The following is a 27,329-nucleotide window of genomic DNA, read 5'->3' as shown; positions in this document are numbered from 1 at the left end:
AAGGATTGATGACCTCTAATAGACAAACCATTATCAGTGTCCCCTAATGCGTCACCCATAACAGTATTTAGTAAATAGAAGTCACTTTATAACCATATAGCTAGCAATCAGTATATGGAAATTATATATGGTACTCAATATTGATTATATAGTATCAATATACATTTATTATATAAGGAATTGTAGAAGTACGAGGGACAAAGACAAATGAATAAATGCATATTGTGCTTACTGCACTATATCAGCTGATCTGGGTAGGCATCAAACACAGACAGAAAATTGCCTCACCTCTAAAGCTAATTTTAGTCTCTCCTATGTAGCTCTGCATCTATAAAAATCACTGCTAGTCTGACAGCGTTCTAACCTGTGCTGTGCACGGAGCAGAGTGCACTGACTAACCATCTATTGCATGGCATGGGTTAACTGAGCCTGTGGGATTGTGCTTACCTAAACAAAACCACTGCAATGAGGGGAAAAAACAATGAATGGGTGGAGATGTTCAAGCCGAGGCATTCCAGCTAGTGCAGTCTGGGCTGCAATGACAGGCTGAAGGTTGCAGCAGCATCGGGATCTGCATTCAAAGTGAGTGAATCTTACATTCTGGAGCGAGCTTGTGTGCAGGTCTTGTTTATTTGCTGAGACATGGCCAGTAACCAGGCCAGCCTGCAGGATGAGCAGAGCAGGCATTGTAAGTTCTTATCCTATATGTTCTACCAGGCTGTGAGAGACCACAAACCGGTGTGGATGCTGGAAGATATGAGAACTATGGAATATTTTTACTGGGAGGAAAATGCAAGCCTGAGAACATATTCACCTTCGGAAGCCCTTCTCTATGCAGTGGTGCATAATCACCTGCCTTATGCCCAGTATCTGCTGTCTCATTTTCCAGAGGACGCTCTCAAGGTGCCTGGAGAGCATTTCTGCTATTGCCCGTCCTCTGCCCCTCATTTGGCCATGGCAGTCACATACGACAGGAGGGACATTTTGGCGCTGATCATCAAGATTGCACACAAGCTACCCAGCCTAAATTCCTACATCAACAGGACTGGCTGCTTTCATCTGGAAGATGGCAAGACCCCGCTGCACCTTGCCTGCGAACTGCTGAGGTCAGAGACCGTCCTCATCCTCCTAGGAAATGGGGCTTCTCCCAGGATCGAGGACAGCAAGGGGCTCACCCCGTTGGATGTCATCCTGGAGCAGATGTGGGACTCCAAAGTCAACGTGGCATCAAAAAAGCTCTGCCTCGACTACCTCTTGCTCTTCATGCCTAACCCACAGTTTAAGATGCGGAAAGTTCTGCAGGATCATCCAGACCACTGGACAGCTTTGCTCGGGGAAGACAAATTCAACAGCCTGGTGGGGAACACACCTGGTTCTTTATACCTGCAAGCTATGCAAACTATTCTCCAGTCTCTCCCACCTTCACACTTTCCTAAAAGCATCCAGGAACTACCTATACCTCAGGCACTAAAGCCCCTACCTTCCTATGGCAAAAAACTACAGACAAAAAATGTGGTAAATGTTTTTCCTTGACTATATTTTTTTGTGTGCGGGGGGTGGAGGGGAATGGATTTTCAAAGGCTCCTAAGGGAGTTAGGCACCTACCTCCCCTAGAATTTCAATGAGATTTTGGTACCTACCTCCCATAGGCCCCATTTGAAAATCCAATATTTTATGAGAAGATTTTCAGTGTTTTTCTAATCGATTGCAGGCACAGCACTTTTGAAAGCAAAATTCTTCTTTTTTTGTTGTGGTGCATGTGAAGGGTTAAGTTTAATTGAAGCAGTTTTTTTAACGGCCAGCTGAAATCAGTGTATCTGAATTCCCAACATATTAACAGTATCCTGTGTAAATTCTGCCAGTGAAAAAGAATGGCCTGTCCATTGTGATTTGCAAACGATGGAACTGTACTCAACCAGCCCTGTAAAAACCACCAACGGGGTTGAGATGTCAGGTTTCCTTTCTGCTCCAGTGAAGATCAGGAATCCTGTGGCTCACAATACTCTTACTGCAGTGGTGTTGAGTCAGTGCTGCAGAATACTATTGCATTTCCTCGATTAGAGTCAGGGAGTCTGTGTTCTTGCTCAGAGGATAAAGACAGGCAGCATACTGATGAGAAGGCAGCCTTTTTTTTATTTGGGAGTGAGAGGGTTAAAGGCTATCCCCGTGCTGAAGCTTCTATAGAATTGTGCAGTGGGGCGGGATCCGTCTTTCATGCTGTTCAGTGAAAAAATGCAAATCTTGGCAATACCAGTGAGTGGAAGTCCATCTTTAATGCGTGACATTAGTTCCCCAGGACTTTTGTTTTCAGGAGTGATGGTGTCCCCAAGAGAGTTACAGCTGTGCCTTGATTTGGAGATTTATATAAAGCCACCTGCATTTGCTAATTACTTGAAGATGGGAGGTGGTATTTTGCTGCTATAAATCACCAGCGTGGCAGATTAGGTCATTCATCCTCCAAGCCGCAGATATAGGGCCCAGTCGTGCCATGGGAGTTGAAGACAGGTGGTGTTCACAGGATTGGGCCCGGAAGCTGATGTCGGCTGCCTTGAATTCCCAAAAGCACAGACGGGACTCCCCTTATTAATCAGTCAGTATCTTGCTGTCGGTGTGGAATGCTACTCCCCACACCCCTAGCCACAATCAAAGCAGACTAGTGAAATCATGGCCTAGCAGCAGGCCACTCCGACGCCCTTCGCAGCATAGTCCTTAATTAGCTATACAATAACGTTATTTTAGTCAAAGTGGTCTCATTTTCAATTTAACCCTTTGCTCGAGTCCCCAGCCCGCAAAAGGAACACATTCCCACATATTTGTAGGGTGTGATAGAGAGTGCATGGTTGAGCTCTTTAAAATATATGCAGTGGTAAGCAAAGGGCATGATTACACATTACCTCATGATTCATGAGGTTGTGAACAAGAAATGGTGTGCAACAGAGTGTTGTGCCACCTAGCACACTGAATAGACCACTTGTTACGTTTATAGATGACCTACATCTCAGACAGTAAAATGCTGAGCCATGTTCTCTGTTGGCGTCAATGGATGCAGCCCCATTGACACTGGCAGTGAATGTCCTGAGGGCACCACTGCTATATTGCTCTGGGTATCTGGGCAGCCTGATACTGAACGTACTGGCTACGCCCAGGTGAGGTGCCCCTGATGGGCTGCTGACTGTACAGGATATGTTCACATGGAGTGTCCCTGTTGTATGTATCAGGCACATCCGGATAGAATGCTCAGGTTCTGCTACTGAACGTACCATTTCCAGCGCATGGCACCTTCTGCGCTGCTGAGTGTGATACGTGCAGCTTAACACCCCTTTATCGTCACTGGTATGCGGAGAAAATGCCAGCACAGCATTTTCAATGGCAGACCAGCAGTGAAAGGGTTAATCTATTTCCCTGCATCTCTCCTCCTGTTACATTGTGCCTCAATGGCATCTCCAAGGACAAACAGTTCCTTTTGGATGTATTCCTTGCTGGGCAGGGTGACTGGTGGGAGTGGAATTCAGTGTAAACCTCAACCCCCCTTTTTTATTTTTGCAGAGACACTGCCCCTGCAGCACATGCTGGCAGAGTTGAAGGCTGTCACAGCTCCGGGGTATTTTTCCCATGAAGCGGGAGCCAAGCTGAAGGCAGATTAGCATAATAAGCACTTGCCCTGCCAATCCTGCCAGTCCATGGAGAGTGTGCAGGCACCTCCAGCCTTAAGGCGTCATCAGCCCCCAGTGTCACAGGGAGGGAGGGGAGGAGACAAAACTGATGTTCCACCTCCAAGGCTGCTGAACTGACAGAACAATAGCACAGCTGTTAAGAGCCGGCTGTGTCCTGCTGCCTCTGGAGTCAGTGGGAGCCAGATCCATCCTGCTCATCCACGCTGGAGCTGCAGCAGCTAATTTGGATGTCAGTGGGGGAGAGGCGGAGGGTGGGAATATTATTAAGATGCTAATTAAGCTCCAGTAGCAGAAATTCCATATTAAGAACAGTGGAAGGGAATTCATTAGGTATGTTCATGCTCTCTGATAGCGATAGACCTTCCGTGCAGAACAGAGTTTCAGAAAATCCACTCCAGCTGGTGTGGGTGGGTGGGTTGTTTCTACACAAAACACAGATTGTAGGGATTGATGGTGTGCGCAATATGATATTTTCTAGTAACACAGAGGGAAAGTTACCCCTTGGCAGAGGGCTAGAACAAATGCTTTGGGCACATGTGAGCTTTAAATGGTGCACAGGCCCTGTGAACAGGCATCAATTTCACACACTGCAGGGTCAGAGCTTAGGTTCCCCACTGCTCCAGTCTATGCAGATATCTTCAGTTCGCCAAACTGGCCGGGGCAGGAGGTTCAAGGGCATTGTGATGCTTGTGTGTGGCCTGCAGCAAGGAGAAGACGCCTCCTTTCAGCAGAGAAAGGAATTCTCCTGTAGCTCATACTATGGTGTTACAGCAGCCTAGGTCAGTACTGGTTGAAAGTCGCTACCATCTGATGTGTGTTCATTGCCCTGTGTGCAATGAGTTTGGTGTTCTCAGCCCAGTTCTTGATGGGCAGCTATCCACATCAAAGAAATCATTACCGTTGCCTCCAATTTGCCCCTTTGTTGGTAGTCTTAGCAGAGTGATCAAGAACTGGGTGGGCCCTGGAGCCTGATTCACCATTTGACCTCTAGAGGGGGTTTCTTTGGGCCAGGGTTAATGGACACTGACGGGCCAAGGGGAGAAGCTTGTAGTGTTGCTAACTAGGCAGGACATGACAAGGGAACAATCCTGGATGGGATTTCTTTTTGATGGAAGGGCGGGGATTTTTTCCCCCTGCTCGTTCGCCTATCCTTTGCATTGATCTATCTGTTTGATCTCCTGTGTGTCTTTGTTCTCTGTAGGATATTACACCTTACACAGCCAAATCTACCTCAACTTCATCACAATTTTCATTGACATAGGACAGAAAATCAGGTTCCCTATTCATTGTTCTCCTTAAGCCTGCTCACGAGCAAAACTAAATTCTAGATCTGTTAAACAATCCCTCCAACCCATCAGCCCGTAGCCTTGAAGCTTTCCAGAGGAAAAAATCCCTGCACTTGCATGACAAGTACATTAGTGATCGTATTTTTTTTTTTTTTAACAAACAACAACAAAAAGGGCACTTGGTGCCATGTAGCAAAGTTTTCATTTGGCATTAAAAATGCATTGAATGAGTGTAGTTTAAGGTCTTTATTTTTAAACTTTGGCAAAAGAATAAAAGAGACAGAGAAGAGGAGGGGGAGGGGGGAGAAATTTGTACCACGCTCTGGATTATCAGTAGGCTCAACAGGATTTTTAATTTATTTCAGTTTCTATGAATATAGTTGGAAAGGCCTAGCTTGTGTTTGTGTGTGTGTATATAGATCACTGCCCTTTCATGGCCTGAGCTGCTCTTGACAGAGGAGTTTCTGGGATAAATTCATCAGTGTTTGTGAGATAGTTGGATCCTACAGAGATCGATACCTTAAGAAAGCCTATAAATTATTTAAATCAAGAAAACAGTGTCTCGTAAGCCCTGCTAAGTTACTGCTTGCAGCTAAGGAAGTTTCTTCATCAGCTAAAGTGGCCTGTGCTCTTGAAGAGGGAGCTCTGTCTCTGAATACCAAGTGGCAATAGGTTACAGCAGGGGTGGACAAACTTTTTAGCCCAAGGGCCACATCTGGCTATGGAAATTGTATGGCAGGCCATGAATGCTCATGAAATTGGAGGTTGGGGTGCAGGAGCGGGTGAGGGCTCCAGCTGGGGGTGCAGGTTCTGGAGTGGGACCAAAAATGAGGAGTTCAGGGTGCAGGAGGGGGCTCCCAGCTGGGGCAGGAGTTGGGGTGTGGGATGCGGGGGCTCCAGCTGGGGGTGTGGGCTCCCGGCTGGGGCTGGGCATGAGGGGTTGGAGGTGCAGGAAGGTGCTCCAGGCTGGGACCAAGGTGTTTGGCGGGCAGGAGGGGGATCAGAGCTGGGGGTTGGGGCGCTGGAGGGGGTCAGGGGTGCAGGTTCCAGGGGGTTCTTACCTCAAGCAGCTCCCGGAAGCAGCGGCATGTCCCCCCTCCAGCACCTACATGGAGCGTGGCCAGGCGGCTCTGCACGCTGCCCCATCCACAGGTGCCGCTCCTGCAGCTCCCATTGGCCGCACTTTGTGTAGGTGCCGAAGGGGGAACATGCCGCTGTTCAGAGCTGTGCAGAGCCATGGCACACATGGAGCAAGGCAAGCCCTGGACCCCGCTCCGCAGCGGGAGCTCGAGGGCCGAATTAAAGTGTCTGAAGGGCCAGATTGGTCCCCGGGCCATAGTTTGCCTACCCCTGGGTTAGAGCACAGTGACAGGTGTAATTGGGCAGCAATGGATTTGTTATTGCATCACCATCTATTTTTGAATCGATTTTTTACCGAAATAAAATCTTTTAAACAGACATCCCCAGCTTTTATTTCTATTGCTATGTAGCCGAACAAGCAGGCTCCTGTTTCTGTGCTGCCAGAGAAATTCAGTGGCCTGAGAACTCCTGCTTCTAGATACCGTTGTACAGCCACTAACAGCAAAGGGCCAGGTCCCCCGAGGACTTCTTATGTTTTTGTCTAAAAAATATTTTTAATGTCTCTAAATGTTCATTAGCATTGATGGCCATTTGTTTTCCTCTGTCCCTTTTTGGGTTCAGTGTGAAACTGACAAATGCTGATGTTTACTGATTGAACTGAATCCAGCCAAGCTTAAATACAAATGAATGTTCATCATATGAAACAACTTTCTTATAGATTAAAGCCACACTTTGTAATTTAGGTTTCTCTCTTTTGTTTAATTTTATTCCATATGATTGTTTGTATATTACTCTCTGCACGGAAAGATGAAATGATTGCCTGTATTGAAACTAAAATATTTATATTCTCTCTGATATAATTATATCAACTACGAAGATTATTTAATCTGACTGTATTACTGTAATAAACTTGCAGTATAAACTGAATGTGTCTTTTATTGCCTATTAGGTGAGGAATATCTGGCAGGAGCTGTTCCTATTGTTTTAGCTACTTTTGGTCTTTGATTATCTTATGCTGAATATTAGATCCCCTTGAATGTAATCTCAGGAACAAAGTCATTTCTACATGGCCTTGTAACACCTGGATGTGTCATGAGATGATGATCCTGTGTGATGTCATGTAACCACCCATCACAGCATCACCACCAGCTGAAGGCGGATCAACACAAAATGAATGCAGAGGGAAGGTAAGTGGATGACTCAGGGAATTGGCAATGGGATGTGAAATCTTTCACCTTTAGGTCACTGGTTTGAGTTCAGCTCAGCTCGGTTATGACAGTTGTTTTCATCTGATGGGAGTATAATGATGCAGACAGGCTGCTTTCCCAATCTGCAGTCCACAAACTTATCCCCTTCCTGGGATTTGGCTTCACTAACCAAGCAATCAACAATAAGACAATAAATTCAGCTCACATCTCCTTCATAGGCTTGGCTGCTCCTGGAGTTCCTCCTTCGGGACTGCTCAGCCCCCAGCCCATGTCTTCTCTCCCCAAAGAGTCACTCCCACCTTCCTTCTATACAGGGGAAGTAACCAGTATGAGTCCCTAAAATCCACTTAACCCTTTCCCAGCAGGATCAGGACCTGCCGACTGGAGCGTTTTAGGCAAACAGTGTCTGACTTCTACAGGATTGCAAACTGTAAGTTTCTGGTTGCCCCAGGTGGCCTTGCAAAAACCTGTGGTCCCTAGTTCCCTGAGTAGGGGGAAACCAAAATGTAAAGGGGAATTTCAGCTTTTTATTTTTAAATTAAGTTCCTGGTCCTATTCCCTCTGAAACCAAAGACAGTCCCCAGGATTGACAGGAACAAGTACCAGAGCTGGACTTCTTCAGCAGGAGGTACCTGGAGATCCCCGGCACACACAATATTTACATTTGAGGTATATTTCAAATAATCAGTTCCTCAGCTGGCCCTGGGCATAGTGAGTGTGACAGGAACTGTTTATCTGTCGGGGAGAGGTGAGCAAAAAAATTGATTTACTGACCCAAAAAGACTAAGATCAGTGCTCCAGGTGTGGCAGGAGCCATTGTAGAGGAAGATGTAGTCTTGCATGATAGTACTCTGAGAATGGGAATGCAAAAGATGCTCCGACATGGGCTGTAGTGATACAGAAGTTGGTTCACTGGCCACTCTGCTGAGATTGCCATTAATTGGCGTAATTAGTGAGACTGATGATGTGGACCTTTGTCCACCAGAAACTGGACTGACACCACCAACTGATTTTCTGTAGGCCACTCAACAGCCATCGAACTGCAACAACTTCTGAGCACTACTGATCAAGACTAGATTTGAACGTGTGACCTAGAACTGAAAAGCTGCATGCTGTTAACTACTGCCCCTTCTTGATTCTGTTACTTGCATGACCTATCTTTCTGCTGGGATAAAGAATTGGCTGCCAAGGGGAACAGAAACTAGAGAAGCAGGAGAAATGAAGTCAGCATTGTATCACCTTCACTCCGGATTGTCAAAGGGCAGCTCCAACTGGAGTAATCTCTGCAACCGACCATGACACAACCGAGATGTCTGCCTCAGTTTCCCCTCTCATGTAACCCAAGGACTCTATGCCAGGCCCAATAATACCCTCCTGAGGGTTCATTTATGTCAAAAATATTGATCAATTAATCCCCAACAAAAAGTCCCAAACATACTACATTTCACCCCCAATCCATGTAGTCCTTAAAACCCTGCTCTACCGAGAGTGACCCACCTACCCTCCCCAGTCTCTCTGTTGAGACTCCTTCCATACCATATTCTGGTGTCTTCCACCACATCCAGGATCCTTATTGGTCCTTTTCTGTCCTGGGACAGCCACTCCAGCCCTTTCAGCTGGCATGCAACCCTGCTCTTCCCAGCTGGGAAGACCATCCTCACCAGGGAGCATCCTTTACTCCCCCTTGTCCTCTCACTAACCCCCTGGGTCCAGCTGTCTGATGTGGAGACATCAGTGGGTAAGCTTCTCCACTGGTTCTCAACTTCAGCCCTCTCTGGCCCTCGGCTTTGGTTCTCTGGCTTAGAGCCAGCAGGCACTTCCCTCTTCTGCTCCTCTTGCCTTCAGCTGTCTGAAGCCCCTCTGGTTTGGGGAGATCAGCCAGCAAACCCCTCTTGCCGCTCTTCTTGCCTTCAGCCTTCCCCCAGGAACCACCTTCTGGCTCTAGCAGCTCTCATCTCCCGCCAAGCTACTACTCCCAGGCAGCCCTGTCTCCTCAGGTCCCAGACACACAAAGTCTCCTTCCCTCTCTCTCTCAGATTCTCCTTGGTCCTTTATAGCCTCAGAAGCTGCCCTCCTCTCTTATTTGGCCAAACTGGGAGCACCTGTTCTGGCACGAGGGTCTGGACCAGCTTCATTCCCAGAGGCCAGCCACCCTATGACAGAGACACTTGTAACATGGTGAAAATTACCACACAGGCCAGGGTGGATTTGAGTCACGCTTATCTCCTTTAGGCAGGGCTAGTAACATTCTTATATTACTAAGTGAACAGTTATGTCTGAGGGCTAGAGACAAAAAAGATGACTCTTCCAGACAGACCATCTTCCAGAAGGGACTCAGGATTGGACTCTCTCGTGCCTTGCACCTTGAGTAGTCATTCAGAATTGTGCAAAGGGGGTGACACTACCATTCTGATTTGGTTTAGTCCAGGTGCAAATGACAAGATATCAGCTAATGCAGAATCATAGAAATGTAGGGCTAGAAGGGACCTCAAGAGGTCATCCACGCCATCCCTCTATGTTGAGGCAGGGCCAAGTATACCTAGTTCATCCATGACAAGTGTTTGTCTAACCTGTTCTTGAAAACCTCCAATGACTGGGATTCCATGACCTCCCTAGGTAACCAGTTCCACTGCTCAACTATCCTTATAGTAAGAATTTTTCCCCCAGTAGCTAACCTAAATCTTCGTGGTGCAAACTAAGCCAGTTTCTTCTTGTCCTTCCCTCATACATGGAGAACAATTGATCACCATTCTCTTTATAACAACCTGTATACCTATATGAAGATTTATTAGGTATCCCATCAGTCTTCTCTTCCCCAAACTAAACATGTCCATTTTTTTTCAACCTTTCCTCATATATCAGGTTTACTACCGTTTCTCATTTTTGTTGTGCTAGACTCTTTCCAATTTGTTCACATCTTTGTTAAAGTGTGGCACCCAGAACTGGACACCAGCAGCTGAGGCTTCACCAGGGCTGAATAGATCAGGATAATTACCTCCCATGGCTTACATACAACATTCCTGTTAATACATCCCAGAATGGCATTTGCCTTTTTTGCAACAACATCACATTGTTGTCTCATATTCAATTTGTGATCCACTATAATCCCCAGATCCTTTTCTGCAATACTACTGTCTAGCAAGTTAGTTCCCATTCTGAAATTTTGCATTTAATGTTTCCTTCCTAATATGAAGTACTTTGTACTTGTCTTTACTGAATTTCATCTTGTTAGCTTCAGACCAATTCTCCAATTTGTCAAGATCATTTTGAATTCTAATGTCCTCCTCTAATTTGCTTGCAACTTCTCCTAGCTTGGTGTCAGCCAACAGATTTTGTAAGCATACTCTCCGTTCCATTATCCAAGTTGTTAATGATCATATTGAACAGTACTGGAAGCAGGACAGATCCTGCAGGACCCCACATGCCCCAGGACATCCTTTCACTTTGTCAATGAATTGTTGATAACTACTCTTTGAGGACAGTTTTTCAAAAGTTGTGCACCCACCTTTCAGTAATTTCACCTAGACTAGAGGTTCCCAAACTTTTTTTGCTGCACTCCCCCCTTCTCCGTTGGAGCCACATAACAGTCCTATTCCCTGCCCTGCATTACCGCCCCCCATTGCCAACTGTCGCCTGTGTGGGGCAGAAAGTGGCTCATGGAGAAAGTGGGCTGCTCACATCTGGGGTAGTGTCAGGACCAGGCTGGCTCAATCCTACGTGAATCCCATGGAAGTGCAGCACAGTGCGGAGCAGGGCTCTTCACCTTCCCTCCCGACTACCCAGAGCTTCTCGCTCCCACGAGCTCTGGAGAGTTTAAAATATGGGGGGCTGCAGGCAGCCTGGTGTCCAGGCCCCAGCAGGCAGCAGGGTGGGACAGCACACACAGAGGTCGGAGGGAAAGCAGCAGGCTGCTACTGGGGCTGGGCTGGGCAGGGCTGGGCTGGGCAGGGACCCCCCATACCGCTGAGGACTCCCTACGCATTCTCCCTATTGCTGCCCTGCCATGGCCTGGGCACCCAGCCAGCTGCAGCTCCTCCATCCCATCTTGCACTCCCCTGATAACCTTGTTGTGCCCTCCAGTTTAAAAACTTATGATCTAGAAAATACGCTCCTAATTTGCTTATGAGAATGTTATGGGGGACCATTCAAAGTCATACAAAAATCAAGATATATTACATCTTCCCCATTATTCACTAGTTTGGTTATCCTGGCAAAGAAGGGAAATAGACTGGTTTGGCATGATTTATGCTTGACAAATCCATGCTGGCTATTACTTATCACTTTATCTCCTAGGAGCTCACAAGTGGATTGTGTAACAATTTGTTCCAGTATCTTTCTGGATATCAAAGTTAGGCTGACTCGTCTATAATTCTTCAGGGCTGCTAATTAAGACCCTGATTCAGCACAGGATTTAAGGCAAAGCTCAGTTTTAAATATCTGCATAGTCCCATCCCTACTCAGCAAAGCATTTAAACACATGCTTATATCCCATTGAAGTCAATGGAAAGTCACTAATTTCAATGGGACTTAAGAACATACTTAACGTTAAATATGTTCATAAATGCTTTGCGGAATCGGGGCCTATAACAAGGCCAGAAAAGGGTTGCACCTCTCTTATGCATTTGCATTGAACAAAGTGGAGAACAAGGACCAGCCAAATAAAATGGAAACAAAATCTTCAGCAAACCAACCCTGTGCATGGAGTTACAGCTTCCCATTGGCAGAGCACATCCAGAGCGGTTAAAAAAATAGAATAAGAATTCCACATTTCAATTAAAAAGGGGAATAATTTTTGATGAAATCTTGTGGTTCCCCTGCCCCTTTTATTTTTGACCAAATGTACAGCTGGTTGCAATTTTTCATTTCAATGAAACAAGTTGTGGGTTTTTTATTTCTTTATTTTTCTTTTCTTTTTTTACGAGCTCCAGTTTTGTTTAGGCCCTAACATACCTCCTTGGAGCTTCTGCTTCATGGTTTTTATACAGCTTAACCCTGCTCCTGACTCAGTGGCTGATTTAGGGTGACCATATTTCCCAAAGAGAAAACTGGACATCGTGCGGGGCTGGCCCATGCCCTGCCTTCGCCTCCCCGCACAAGGCTGGGCCTGGCATTGCTGCTCGCCTGAGCCCTGCCTGCCCCCCGCCTGAGCCCAGCCTCCCCACTGCCCGGGGCTGGCATTGCCACTCCCCACCCTGCACATTCTTCTGCACCCCATCTTTTTGAAAACAGTGGGCATTTGTCCCACTTACTCTAGCCAATTGATCAAGTTGCCAAGAGCAAATGGGACAAATGCCCAGTTTTGTCAAAAAAGTTGGGGCAGCCATGACAGGGCTTAAAAAAGGGACTTTCCCAGCCAAAATTGGGCACCCTAGGCAGACTGCTACTTTAGCTTTGACTTCCTTTAACTAGACTCTTCTAGGCTAGCTGGGACTAATGGCAGCCTATTAGCACAGAGTCACTGAAAGGAAATTTAGTCTCTGGATCCATCTAGTGAAACAGTCCAATCACGAATTGCTGCCTTTATATAGGAGCCTTTTCCACGACTTTAGCTGAGCTGTAGCTACACTATACTACACCTTCAGCAAGAGAACTCTTGAGAAATGATGAATACAAAGGTTAGATGCCTTTGTGCTCTGGGAAAATGTTGGCAAGATCAAGTGCTTCACTGATAGGAACCATGTGTACGCTACAGTTAGCTAAATTGTATTTTACTCAAGTTAGCTAGCTCCAATGGAGTTGACGTGACTCCATCTTGTTCTTCTAGGCACGTATCCCAGAATTCCTAGCACTGCTTCAAACTGCAGTACACTGTAGATGAATAAGCACACACAGAGATCTCCGGCATGTTCCTGGGGATTGTGGGAGAAGAAGTCAAACTCTCAAAACTCCCACAATCCTACTTTGGGAAATTCTCAAGATTCTCTGCGGGCTATTCCATAATTCCTCCAGGATTCAGAAACCTAGTATAATTCCCCAGAATAGGCCCCAGATGCATCCTGCTTCCACAGTGAGTAACTTCTTTTGGTAAAGCCTGCTCTCCTCTTCTGGCATGGGTCCTTCATGGAGTAGAGATCCGTTTCGGGGTGAACCACCTTTGCTGGATTTCATGTTTAGAGAGAGCAGAGCGTTAAAAATTTCACATTCACACACACAGAATGAGAAGGGTACACCCCTAGGGGATCTCAGAGGCAAAAGAGGGGGGCTCCCATCCTGCTTTCCAGAGCTCTGCCCACAAGGGTCCCAAAACAAAATGTGAAAAAAGGAGAGTATGGCAAGAATCCCTGTGTCATGCAGCTTCCCCAGATAAAGAAAAAATAAAAATAAACTTACCTCTTAGAGCTTGTCTACACACAATACTTGTACCACACAGGTACAGTTAAAGCACCCCCCTCGTGTGGACATAGCTGCACTGGTATAAAGGTTATTCCTGTAAATTTAGGGGAATAAACTATACTGGTACATGGCACCTTTACTCCAGTATAACTGTGTCCATACTAAGTGTGGCCTAGATCAGGCCTTGGAGAGTCAGACCAGCTTGCCAGAATCCACCAACGTGACTGGCCACTGGCACTCAAGGTTGAAAGACTGAACTCTTCTGAATAGCACCAAAGCTGCCTGCAGTGGAGCGATGGATGGAGACGAAACTTCCCTGTCGAGTGCCAGGGAACCCAGATTTACAAACTGAAATTTCAGGGGGAGACTCAACATTGTGCGGTCGCCAGTGCTGAGCAAAGTGCAGCCCGGTCAACTGACTGGAGATTTTATTCAAGCGAGAGCTGATGCCTATCACCAGTCTTAGCAGTTTTTTTGCTAGGCCGGCAAAACATTTTGCCACCGATTAACTCCTCTCCACTCCACTGCCCCCAACATTGTTATTTCAGGTTCCAGCCACCACAAGGTGACTCCTGTACCCCATGCTCACACCTCAGTGGGCATTCATGTGAATAGATAACACAATCTCAGATTTTGTAAAGAATTTGGGTAATAACCGTGTGTCCCTGAAAGTCAGAAATGCCTCTGTTTTCAGGGCAAGTCCCTGTAGGGGTTAAAACAGCCTTGGGAGAACCAATAGTAAAAGCAGCCCCGGAGAGGGCTGCGGCTGGGAAAGGGGATTAAGAACAGCTGGGGGAAGCTGACTATGTAGCTGACCACAGGTGTGGCTGGCTTAATCAGGCCCAGCTGGCCCTCATAAGAGGGCTGTGGGCCAGGAGCTGGAGGAGTCTTATTCTAGCACTGGAGTGGGAAGGCCTAGCTGCCTGCCTGGGAGCAAGGTACCTGAGGTGGAGCAGTGCTGGGGAACTCAGGCTGCAGGCCTTGATAAAGGCCTATGAAAAGGTACTGGGGTTGCAAAGGGACAGGCCAGAGTTAGGCAAAAGCAGTAGGGCCTAAACCCTTGCCAATAAGGAGTGGCCATTATAGACTGCAGTCTGCCCCAGTGAGCGGGGGCTAGATGATGACTGGCAGTAGCCACTGAGGCAAGGTGGGTTTAGAGCATGGGGTTCCCCAGGGAGGGGAGACCCAGAGTGATAGGGCAGCACCTGAGGGTAAAGGGCACTGGGGTCTGGGAGGGGACATGGATGCCAGCGGCAGGTGAGCCTCTGGCCTGCAGAGGGCGCTCTGAAGGCTGGAAAGAGCTAATTCCTGAGATGACCAGCAGGAGAGGCAGTGAGTCTTGCATTGCTACATCCTGGTTTATGTAAACCTCTGCAGTGTGGCCACCTGAAGGAGCTGCCAACCAGCTGAGCTGATGAAATTCACAGCAGATTGTAGGAGCCCATATCTGTCAAGTGACAATCATAGAAATGTGGGGCTGGAAGGACCTCATGAGGTCATCTAGTCCAGCCTCCTGCAGTGAGGCAGAACCATGTATAGCTACATCATCCTGGAGAGGTGATTGTCTAACTTGTACTTAAAAATCTCCAATGAGGAGGATTCCACAGCCTCCCTTGGCAGCCTATTTCAGAGCTTAACTATCCTTACAGTTAGAAAGTTTTTTCCTAAATTTAACCTAAAATCTCCCAAGAATTGGGCATGGTACTCCAGCTGAGGCCTCACCAATGCTGAGTAGATCAAGACCATTACCTACCAAATTGTACATGTGCCACACCTGTTAACACACCCCAGCAGGAATCAACTGCATCACAGTATTGGCTCATATTCAATTTGTGATCCACTATAACCTGCAGATCCTTTTCAGCAGTACAACCACCTAGCCAGTTATTCTTCAATTTGTCAAAGTCCTTTGGAATTCTAATCCTATTCTCCAAAATTCTTGCAACCCTTTCCTGTTCGATGTCCTCCATAAACTATGGAAGCATACCCTCTACTCTATTATCCAAGTCATTAATAAAAATATTGACTAGTACCAGACCCAGGACAGACCTCTGAGACCCTACTAGATAGGCTTCCTAGTCTTACAGCAAATCACTGATAACTACTCTCTGAGTACAGTCTTTCAGTAAGTTGTGCACCCACTTTATAGTAATTTCATCTAGAGCACATTTCCTTAGTTTACTTATGTCATGTGGGACTGCATCAAAAGCTTTACTAAAATCAAGCTATAGCATATCTATAGCTTCCCTGCTACCCACTAGGCCAATATGGTTTAGCAAGATTTGTTCTTGACAAATCTATATTGGCTATTACCGATAGGTGCTTATAAATGGATTTGTAGTGGTGTGGCTAGAGCAGCATCCCCTAGGGGACCTTCTGGGAGCCCAGACATGGCTGTGGTCTTCCTGAGAGGAAAGAAGCTTATATCAGTGGTGTCCACTGAGGCAGGCTCTAACCCATCAGCTAATTGTCCCTTCAGTCTCATTCCCCTTCTGGGCAGGGTTGAGGGGCTCAGCCCCAAAATGTTATATAACAAAAATAAGTAAATAAAGATACTGAAATACTCAATACTGGGTCATATCCCCAGTCTTCCAGGAGAAGGGCATCCCTGCTCTTTTCTTTAGGTTGGTTCTCCAACCAGTCTCTGATTTAAGTGTTACTTGATCCTTGGGATCTGGCAGTTCTTCCCCAATGGCTGCTGTGGCTGGCAGATCTGTCTCCACAATTCTGTAAGGGAAGCTTCCTTGTGCAAAGAGGCAGAGCTCCACCGTCCTTCCTGGCCAGTCAGCCCAGAGCTGAGACAGGCTGTCCCCTTTTATCCTTTCTCCAGAGTCGGCATTGGCTGCAGGCATAGTGGGCTGGGGCTAGCTGGGCCCAAAGGCACTCGCTAATCCCTTCTCTGCTGGTATGTTGCCTCTGTGCTTGTTTAAAAATTTGTTCCTATATCTTTCCAGGTATGGAAGTGAGGCTGGCTGGTCTATAATTCCCTGGGTTCTCTTTGTTCCTCCTTTTTCAGGTTAGGTACTATGTTTGCCTTTCTCCAGACCTCACCTGTCCTTCATGAGTTCTCGAAGATATTCACTAACAGTTCTGAGGTTGCTTCATGCCCTACCAACTTAATTACATCTAACTTACCTAAATATTCTTTAACCTGCTCTTCTCTATTTTGGTTTGTGATCCTTCCCTCTGTTACTATTAATTAATTGTGTTAAGTGTCTGGTCACAATTTACCTTTTTTAGTGAACACTGAAGCAAAATAGGCCTTAAGCATCTCAGTCTTCTTGAGAAAAGGAGTACTTGTGGCACCTTAGAGACTAACCAATTTATTTGAGCATGAGCTTTCGTGAGCTACAGCTACCTACCTACCCCCCTCCCCCCGATGTTCTGGTTTAACTTGGATTTAAACTTGGAGAGTGGTCAGTTTGGATGAGCTATTACCAGCAGGAGAGTGAGTTTGTGTGTGTGGTTTTTGGGAGGGGGGTGAGGGGGTGAGAGAACCTGGATTTGTGCAGGAAATGGCCCAACTTGATTATCATGCACATTGTGTAAAGAGTTGTCACTTTGGATGGGCTATCACCAGCAGGAGAGTGAATTTGTGTGGGGGGGTGGAGGGTGAGAAAACCTGGATTTGTGCTGGAAATGGCCCAACCTGATGATCACTTTAGATAAGCTATTACCAGCAGGACAGTGGGGTGGGAGGAGGTATTGTTTCATATTCTCTGTGTGTATATAAAGTCTGCTGCAGTTTCCACGGTATGCATCCGATGAAGTGAGCTGTAGCTCACGAAAGCTCATGCTCAAATAAATTGGTTAGTCTCTAAGGTGCCACAAGTACTCCTTTTTTTTTTTGCGAATACAGACTAACACGGCTGTTACTCTGAAACCAGTCTTCTTGAGGTCATCAGTTATTAGCTCTGTTTCCCTGCTAAGTAGAGGACCAACACTTTCCTTTGTCTTTCTCTTGCTCCTAATGTATTTAGAGAACTCTTCTTACTGCCTTTTCTGTCCCTTGCTAGGTGAAACTCATTTTGTGGATTACCCTTTCTGATTTTATCCCCACATGCTTGTGCTACTCTTTTATATTCATCCATAGCAATTCATCCATGTTTCTGCTTTTTTGTGGGATTCCTTTTTGATTTTCAGGTCATTAAAGAGCTCCTGATGGAGCCATATTGGCTTCTTACGAGTCTTCCTATCTTTCTTCAGCATTGGGATAGTTTGCAGTTGTGCCTTTAGTAGCATCTGCTTGAGAAATTGCCAGCTCTCTTAAACTAGTTTACCCCTTACAATTTACCTCCCAGGGGCCATTACCTACCTGTTCTGAGTTTGTTAAAGTCTACTTTTTTGAAGTCTATTGTCCTTATTCTGCTGCGTTCACTTCTTCCTTTCCTTAGAATCATGAAATCCCTCATGACATGATTATTGTCATCCCAATTCCTTTCCACCTTCAGATTTACCAGCATATGTTATATTCCATAATAACGTTGCCACTTCCCCTTCCGTGCACTCTCCCAGTAAGCACCCCCCCACCCCTCCCAATCCAGCACAATCCTCCACCACACAAATAGATCCATGTAGAGGCTGCTGAGTCTCTGGGTACTGCTGTGACTGACGAGTCTACAGCCAACTTGGGTGCATTGCCCCACACACAAGCAGCTAATGAATCAGGGTGGGGGATGGTGTCAATTTTTCTGCTCAGCTCCCCTGCACCACAGGTGAGCACTGCCTTGTGCATGGTAATGGAAAGGAGGGAAAACAAAAATGAGAACCCAGGAGCTAGTCCCACTTGCATCCAAACATGTGGGTATTTATCAGTACTGAACCCCAACCTTTCATGTTCCACCCACGACCAACAGAAGGTTGCTTTCCACATGCTGATCCTGTCATCTGACTGGATGTTGCTGTAGTATTGCAGTCCTTACACTGCTGTGACTAGCACCAGCCTTTCTGAGTGGAGCTGGGTTGCCCTAACTTCATGTCAGTTTCGATCCTTAAAGATAAGGAGGTGTCTGTCTTACCTGCCTGTCATGCCCTTCCATCTACATCTTTCCCACCTCTGATCGCATTCAATGGTAATTGCTTTCTGTAAAACAGGCGCAGGTGACCAGACTTATTGGTGTCTTTTGTGTCCATATCAGTCAGAGGAAAAATCTATTGAGTTTTATTCAACAATGATGGAGGAAATTAGGGGCCCAGCCAACCTAGAGAGCCAAAGGCAGTGGTGAGCAGTGGAGTCTGTGTGTTACCCATATCCACCCAGTATGGTGCTCTGCCCCCTCTAGAGGTGGCTGGGCAACATACAGGGGCTGATGAGCCTGCTACAGCCTGGGCCAATTGAGTTGGGCCTTTTAGTTCAGGAGGCTCATGGTTTTTCGGTCCAGAGATAACAGGTTTGATTCCCATTGTGAGGACCCATCCTGGAGAGTGAACACTCAGTATGCAAGAGAAACACTGAACACGGGACAGCATACATCTGGTAGGAATACAGGAGGAAGCCTTTTACAATGAATGAACATAAAGGAGGCAGAAGTATAGTGAGACAAGCGCTAAGAACGGAACTGGTCAGAAAATAGAATTTTCGTTCCATGGCAAATTCCAACATTTCATAATTGGAACAAACATTGAAATTTTCATATTTCCCCCAGAATGAAAACTATAAAAAATTAAAAAATCAGATTCAGACCCATCAAAACATTTCAGGTGTTGCATGTTTGAATTTAATAATACAAAATTGTCAAAAACAGGCTCAAATGGAATTATCGAATAAAAGATTATCTGTCAAAGATTAATATAGCAGTATACAGAATTACAGAAAGGAAACATACTATCCCATTCTTTGTAAAAGTGAAAGGATGGCACCCCAATGCTGGCAGGGTTCATCCCTGTCTAATTCCACAAACCTTTCCTTTTATAGAGTGAAAGAGGGGAAAAATTATTATCCCACAATTAATTTCACTATGTGTTCTGTTTTCAGTATCTCATCTTATCTAGTTACTTATGGCATTTCTTTAAAGTTATTGTTGTTTACATGATTGCTAAGCTAAAGGGATTTCTAACCTAATTATTAAGAACACCCGTTGCAACAAGTACTTCCTAGTGAGTTAAACATCTTTCAATGGGTCATTATTTCATTCGTCACAGAAAACATCTGTAACAAATACCAGTTATCAATCACAGAACATAACTGGATCATAAGGCACCCTTATTGATTACCCAGTCTTTTTTATGATAACATACTTCCATAGACACCTTTCATTCATTTTGAGAGGTCCTTTTTCCTGGACATCTGGATTTAGAGGCATGGGCAATAATTAGCTATAGTCAATATATAATTACATAAATTCCTGAGTGTTGCTCAAGTACTAAGTTCGGGTTAAGGGCAGAACTTTCAGCTTCCTAGGTACAGGGGACTAAATGCACAATATAAAAAGGATTTTGGTTAGCCCATAAAAGAATAACTAATTTTAAGATGTAAGCAGAGTCTGGATGAGCTCTCCCCTGACATCCAGTGGTGAGCTGTGGAAAAAGACTTCAGGAGCTGATCTCATTTACATGGACACACCCACCCTGCCTAGGTGCTCAGCATGATGGGACTGGTTGCCCAAATGATCACTTGTTATTGGGGCAGGAGTAATAAAGGGTGCTGACCTTGTTGTGTGAACTAAGGGCAGCAGAACTGTACCTGGCAGACCCCAATGGAGGGACTCACCCTCAATGGAACAGCACTCTGCTAAGCAGGAGACATGGGTTCCAAAGCCCAGTGAGTTGAAAGAGAGTGGGGACAGGTACTTGTACCTGGTGGTGTGGGCCCTGTGTAAGGGTTCTAGACACCATTTGATCTTTTCTCTCTCCATGATATAATAAAAGAGCTAATTTAGACTCAATTGAGAGTCTTGTTACAGACTGCAGAGCTGAAATTTTTCTTTGGGACAGTGTCTCTATTGCAAGAGACTGCCCAGTGTGCATCAGCAGTGAGGCTCCCCCACTCACAGCTGAAATCACTGAGAGCTGTGTTGTGTTTGTGTGTGTGTGTGTAAGGGAGGGGGGGGAGCTGAAGACACCTTGGTGAGCTGTTGGAGAGGTGTGGCTCACAGGGTGGCTGCTGGAGAGGGCCAGAGCAGAGCCCTGCAAAGGCATAGCAATCGGCAATTGGGGTGATGAGTGAGTGCCTGAGCAGTGCAGCGTATAAGGTGCCTCCTTACCCCCCACCCTACCCCACCCCGCCTTCCACACAGGGTGGGAGGTGAAATTTGTGGATGAACCTATGAATGCTGGGGCTGCACTGGCCAATTACAGCAACTGTGAGCGGGGTGCAGAGAAGGGACAGGCATATTAAAGGGACTTTTGAGTTGCTGGACTTAAGACCCTGAGGGGAAAAGGACACTACCCAACTTACTTGGGGGTGGATCTTTTGCTCATGATTTGTGTTTGTGAACCCTACTTGAGGTATTTTCCCAAATTAATGCTGAGTTAATTCCCTCCTTTTATTAAGTTTTTGCTACACTCAGACTCTTTGCTTGCGAGAGGGGAAGTATTGACTCTTAGAGGTGCCCAGGGGGTGGTGTGTAATTGTCCCAGGTCACTGGGTGGGGGCTCAAGCTGGTTTCATATTGTATTGTTGAAAAGGAACCCCTAGATACTGAATCTGGCCCTTGTTGCTTCTGGCTTCACCTGGCAGAAGGGTTGCAAAATATACAAAATCATAAAAAGTTAATATTTACTAACATGGGGCTAGTTAAGTGGGGCTGTACCGGACTCATACTCTCTGTGGATTCAGCACAGAATGGACTTGTAACACACATTCACCAATGGGTTCCATAATCACTAGGAAGATACAAGCAATTCCAATCACCTCTAGTCATTGAGACACACTGCCTAAAGAAGCAGTGTTGAGGAAGCTTGAGCTACAAATACCTGGGCTCTAATCATCCTGAGGATACACAGAGGCCTTAAGGCTCTAGAGTATTTAATCTGGAACATTTCATGGGTCCCCCAATTTACTTAACATTTTAGAAAAAAAACCCCAAACCTTTAAAGATGACGGAAGCAGAAATGCAGATGCATTAGTTCAGCCTAGAGCATGCAGTGGGACCAACCAAGATAAGAAACATCCTCTATCATACACAGACAAATCAGCATTGTTCTTGTGGATTTTCTTTAGCAACATAGGAAGTACCTCCCTACCTACTTTTAAAGATGCCCTGGAGTTGCTGCAGTTAATTCCAGATAAAAATGTTTTAACAGGGCACAATAGAAAGGTAGCTCAGGCCTCTAACCACCAGGTGTCACTCTTTCCTTTCTATAAACATTGGTAAGGCAAGAAATCTAGCAACCTCAGCGGTTTCCTAGAGAAGTGTGTTGCTTTCTATTCTTCGCTTTCACTCTGTGAGCCCTTAGTTGGGGTGTAGGACAGTCTGAGTACAGCCATCATCTGGCCTCCTGTTTAACCCATACCCCAGATAAAAACATGATCCAGGGGATTCATGCAAACAGCACAATTTCCTTTTTATTGAATGCAGAATTATGTTTTGTGGTGCATCCACTATATTTTTGGGCAGCCTATTGCTTTTACTTTGGAGTCCAGGCACTGACCCATCCCAATCAGCCTGTTCTAGTTCCGAGATGAGTAATCACAGGAAGAAAGACTCTATTCTCTCAAAAGCTGGCAATGGATCTCTTGCTCCATGAGGGGGAAGAGCAGAAGGGTTCTCAGCAAGCCAGTATAATCCAGCCTCACTGGGACAGATTCTCAGATGGTGTAAATTGGAGTAGCTCCACTGAAGACAGTGAAGAAGCACCTAGAAATATGGAAGTTTCTTGCACGGTCACAACTCTTGACTCTTCCTTGTGTGATGTACAGTACTTCCCTTCCACTACATCAATACTGGAGAATTGGCCTGTTTCATGGAATCTCTGCATCCCTGCTTATGGCCCCTGTTGTGAGTTGCACAAAGGTGCACAAAACTGAAAAGTAAGGTTTTTACCTAACTTTTTCTGAACTCCATGAATGTTCCCCTTGAGTTTGGATTTTGGATAAAAGTTTAACAGGATATGTGTGCATTAATTTATCTGTACTGGATCACTCCTCTCTAATTCTGTTATGGTTATTTTTGCCCTGTATGACAAATACACAACATTGGCAGCCTGGGACGGTCACACCGTCTCTTTGAATGGTGTCTGTCTATTTTGGTAACTCTGATGGCATTCATCATCCTCATATCTGAGCATCTCAAACAATGAAGTCATCTCCACAACACCGTTGTGAGGAAAAGAAGCATTCTTTCCATTTTATAGATGGGGAATTGAAGACTAGAGCGATTAAAGCATAGGAAAAGATAGGAGGCCAAAAGTAGGCTGCTAGATAAGAGATTAAAGTCCAGAATGTCCATGGTAGCATTCTCTGAAATGCTTCCAGTTCCACATGCAGGGCCACTTACACAGGCCGAACTGCAGGGTCTTATGGAGTGAATGAGACAATGGTGTCTGGAGGCAGGAGTTAGGTTTATTAGGAACTGGGGAATCTTTTGGGAAAGGAGGACCCTGTACTGGAAGTCTGTACATATTCTATCTAAACCAAACTGGAATCAGATTGCTGGCATGTAAAATTAAAAAAGTCATAGGGGAGTTTTAAACTAAGAGCTGGGGGAAAGCTGATGTGCAGAGGACAGACACATCCCTTAGGGGAGGATTTATTAAAGGTGATACTCTAGATCCTAGTAGAGGTGAGGATTGAAGTTAGTAAAGTACAGGTAAGAACTGAAGAGAAACAGTCAAATGAAAGAGTCCCATAAAGGCAGACAACTAAATATTGACAAATGTTAGTCTAACCACTAAAATTGGTGAACTTGAGCGCCTGGTATTAAATGAGGAGATTGATATAGTAGGCAATACAGAAACTTGGTGGAATGATAATCAATTGGACACAGTAAGTCCAGGGTACAAAATATATAGGAATGACAGACAAGGCCATGCTGATGGGGGCGTGCATGGCACTATACGTGAAAGAAAGCATAGAATCAAATATTGTAAAAATATTAAATGATTCAAAGAGTACCATAGAATCTCTGTGGATAGTCAAGGTGCTAAAATGAGCATTCAAGGAAGACAAGGCTGTTGCGGAGAAGCTAAATGAATTCTTTGCATTGGTCTTCACTGCAAAGGATGTGAGGGAGATTCCCCCACCTGAGCCATTTTTTTAGGTGACAAATCTGAGGAACTGTCCCAGATTGAGGGGTAAATAGAGGAGGTTTTGAAACAAACTGATTAAACAAATAGTAGTAAGTCACCAGGACCAGATGGTATTCAACCAAGAGTTCTGAAGGAACTCAAATATGCAATTGCAGAACTACTAACTGTGACATGTAACATATCGCTTAAATCAGCCTCTGTACCAGATGACTGGCAGATAGCTAACTTAATGCAGGTTTTTTAAAAAGGCTCCAGAGAAGATCCTGGCAAGTACAGGCCAGTAAGCCTAACTTCAGTACCAGGCAAAATGGTTGAAACTATAGTAAAGGACAGAATTATAGACACACAGATGAATATGGTATGTTGCGGGAGAGTGAACATGGGTTTTGTAAAGGGCAGTCATGCCTCACCAATCTATTAGAATTTTTTGAGGGGGTCAACAAACATGTGGACTAAGGTGATCCACAGATCGAGGGACGTGATCGTTCCCCTCTATTCGACATTGGTGAGGCCTCATCTGGAGTACTGTGTCCAGTTTTGGGCCCCACACTACAAGAAGGATGTGGATAAATTGGAGAGAGTCCAGCGAAGGGCAACAAAAATGATTAGGGGTCTAGAACACATGACTTATGAGGAGAGGCTGAGGAGCTGGGATTGTTTAGCCTGCAGAAAAGAAGAACGAGGGGGGATTTGATAGCTGCTTTCAACTACCTGAAAGGGGGTTCCAAAGAGGATGGCTCTAGACTGTTCTCAATGGTAGCAGATGACAGAACGAGGAGTAATGGTCTCAAGTTGCAGTGGGGGAGGTTTAGATTGGATATTAGGAAAAACTTTTTCACTAAGAGGGTGGTGAAACACTGGAATGCGTTACCTAGGGAGGTGGTAGAATCTCCTTCCTTAGAGGTTTTTAAGGTCAGGCTTGACAAAGCCCTGGCTGGGATGATTTAACTGGGAATTGGTCCTGCTTCGAGCAGGGGGTTGGACTAGATGACCTTCAGGGGTCCCTTCCAACCCTGATATTCTATGATTCTATGATCCAGTGGATAATGTGTCAAAGGCTTTCTGAGTACAAGTACAAGCAGGGCCAGCTCTAAGATTTTGGCTGCCCCTGCTTTTTTTTTTTTCCTGCCCCCTGGCTCTGCCCTAACTCTGCCCCTTCCCAACCCCTTCCCCAAATCCCTGGTCCCACCTCCTCCCTGGGCATGCTGCATTTCCCCCCCCACCATTTGCTTCCTGCAGCTCCCCCGCCCCAGCTCACCTCTGCTCTGCCTGCTTCCTTGAACATGCCGCTGCTCCGCTTCCCCCCCTTCCCTCTCAGGCGAGGGAGAGGCAGCGCGTTCAGGGGAGCAGGTGGAGCGGAGGTGAGTGAGGGACGCAGGGAGCGCAGGAAGTAACGGGGGGGGGTGGAGGAACCGCTCCCCACCCCAGCTCACCTCCGCTCCACCACCGCCACCTCCCCCGGGGGCGCCGCTGCTCTGCTTCTCCCTCCCTCCCAGACTTGCCGTGCGAAAGAAGCTGTTTCGTGCGCAGCAAGCCTGGGAGGGAGGGGGAGAAGCGGAGCGGCGGGGGTGCACTCAGAGGAGGAGGCGGAGCGGAGGTGAGCTGGGGTGGCGGGGGCACATTTCTAGGGGCGGCATGGCTGGCGCCGGAATGCCGCCCCTAGAAATGTGCCGTCTCAAGCATTTGCTTGTTTTGCTGGGGCCTAGAGCCGGCTGTGACTACAAGGTCCCTCACCAAAGACTCTTATGCAAAGTAAGCAGTCATGGCATAAGAGGGAAATCATCTCGTGGACTGGTAACTGGTTAAAAATAGGAAACAAAGAGTAGGAATAAATGGTCAGTTTTCACATTGGAGGGAAGTAAATAGTGGGGTTCTCCAAGGATCTCTACTGGGACCTGAGTTGTTCAGCATATTCATAAACGGCCTGGAAAAAAGGGGTATACAGTGAGGTGGCAAAGTTTGCAGACAATACAAATTACTCACAATAGTTAAGTCCAAAGTTGACTGCCCCTGGTTACAAAGAGCTCTCATAAAACTGAGTGACTGGATAAGAAAATGGCAGATGAAATTCAATGTTGATAAATGCAAAGTACTGCACATTAGAAAAAAAAAATCCCAACTCTACAGACAAAATGATGGGATCTAAATTAACTGTTACCTCTCAAGAAAGATCTTGGACTCATCGTGGTAGTTCTCCCTAAATACTGCTTAATGTGCAGCGGCAGTCAAAAAAGCTAACAAAATGTTAGGAGCCATTAGGAATCAGACAGATAAGATGACAGAAAATATCATAATGTCACTATATAAATCTATGGAACGCCCACACTTTAAAAATTGCATGCAGCTCAGGTTGCCACATCTCAACAAAGATAGAATGGGAAAAAGCACAGAGAAGGGAGACAAAAATTAGAGGTATGGAACAGCTTCCACATGAGGAGATATTAAAAAGACTGGGACTGTTAATCTTAGAAAAGGGGCGATGTGATAGAGATCTCTAAAATCACGAATGGTGTGGAGAAAGTGAATAAGGAAGTGTTATTGACACCATCATCTAACACAAGAACCAGGGGCCACCCAATGAAATTATTAGGCAACAGGTGTTAAAAACAAACATAAGAAAGGTTTCAGAGTAGCAGCCGTGTTAGTCTGTATCTGCAAAAAGAAAAGGAGGACTTGTGGCACCAAAGTCCTTCATACAAAACACAGTCAACCTGTGGAACTCGTTACCAGTGGATGTTGTGAAGGTCAAAAATATAAATGGGTTCTAAAAAGAATTACATAAGTTCATGGAGGATAGGTCTGTCAATAGCTATTAGCCAAGATGGTCAGGGACACAATCATATGCTCAGGGTGTCCTTAAACCTCTGACTGCCAGAAGCTCAGACTGGATGACAGGGGATGGATCACTCGATAATTGCCTGTTCTGTTCATTCCCTTGGAAGCATCTGTCATCAACCACTGTCAGAAAAGAGGATGCTGGACTAGACAAACCATTGGTCTGAGCCAGTGTAGCCATTCTTCTGTTCTTAAAGCTTAAAGGAACCTAAGGGTATGTCTACACTACGGAATAAGGTCGAATTTATAGAAGTCGGTTTTTTATAAATCGGTTTTATATATTCGAGTGTGTGTGTCCCCACAGAAAATGCTTTAAGTGCATTAACTCGGCGGAGCGCTTCCACAGTACCGAGGCTAGAGTCGACTTCCGGAGTGTTGCACTGTGGGTAGCTATCCCACAGTTCCTGCAGTCTCCGCTGCCCATTGGAATTCTGGGTTGAGATCCCAATGCCTGATGGGGCTAAAACATTGTCGCGGGTGGTTCTGGGTACATATCGTCAGGCCCCCGTTCCCTCCCTCCCTCCGTGAAAGCAAGGGCAGACAATCGTTTCGCGCCTTTTTTCCTGAGTTACCTGTGCAGACGCCATACCATGGCAAGCATGGAGCCTGCTCAGGTAACCGTCACCCTATGTCTCCTGGGTGCTGGCAGACGCGGTATGGCTTTGCTACACAGAAGCAGCAACCCCTTGCCTTGTGGCAGCAGACGGTACAGTATGACTGGTAGC

At 45.9% G+C, this 27,329-nt stretch overlaps 1 protein-coding gene across 2 annotated transcripts in view; it reads left to right on the top strand.

Annotated features, from left to right (window-relative positions):
• Window positions 1-281: 281 nt before the first annotated feature.
• Window positions 282-27,329, top strand: part of LOC125633718 (ankyrin repeat domain-containing protein 9-like) — a 37,296-nt gene continuing 10,248 nt past the window's right edge. Inside the window, exons 1-2 of one of the 2 annotated variants that reach the window (XM_048843409.2) lie at window positions 282-1,515; window positions 3,547-6,967. In XM_048843409.2, coding sequence (XP_048699366.1) covers window positions 643-1,515; window positions 3,547-3,582 — 909 coding nt within the window. In that variant the 5' untranslated portion in view covers window positions 282-642 and the 3' untranslated portion in view covers window positions 3,583-6,967. Of the gene's footprint in view, window positions 1,516-3,546; window positions 6,968-27,329 lie in introns of those variants that run through there. The other variant, XM_048843408.2, reaches the window with a different exon arrangement.

The sequence above is a fragment of the Caretta caretta genome, chromosome 3 (assembly GCF_965140235.1).
Source record: "Caretta caretta isolate rCarCar2 chromosome 3, rCarCar1.hap1, whole genome shotgun sequence".
In the NCBI taxonomy this organism is placed as follows: Eukaryota; Metazoa; Chordata; order Testudines; family Cheloniidae; genus Caretta; species Caretta caretta.
This window is presented reverse-complemented; position numbering and strand designations above follow the sequence as displayed.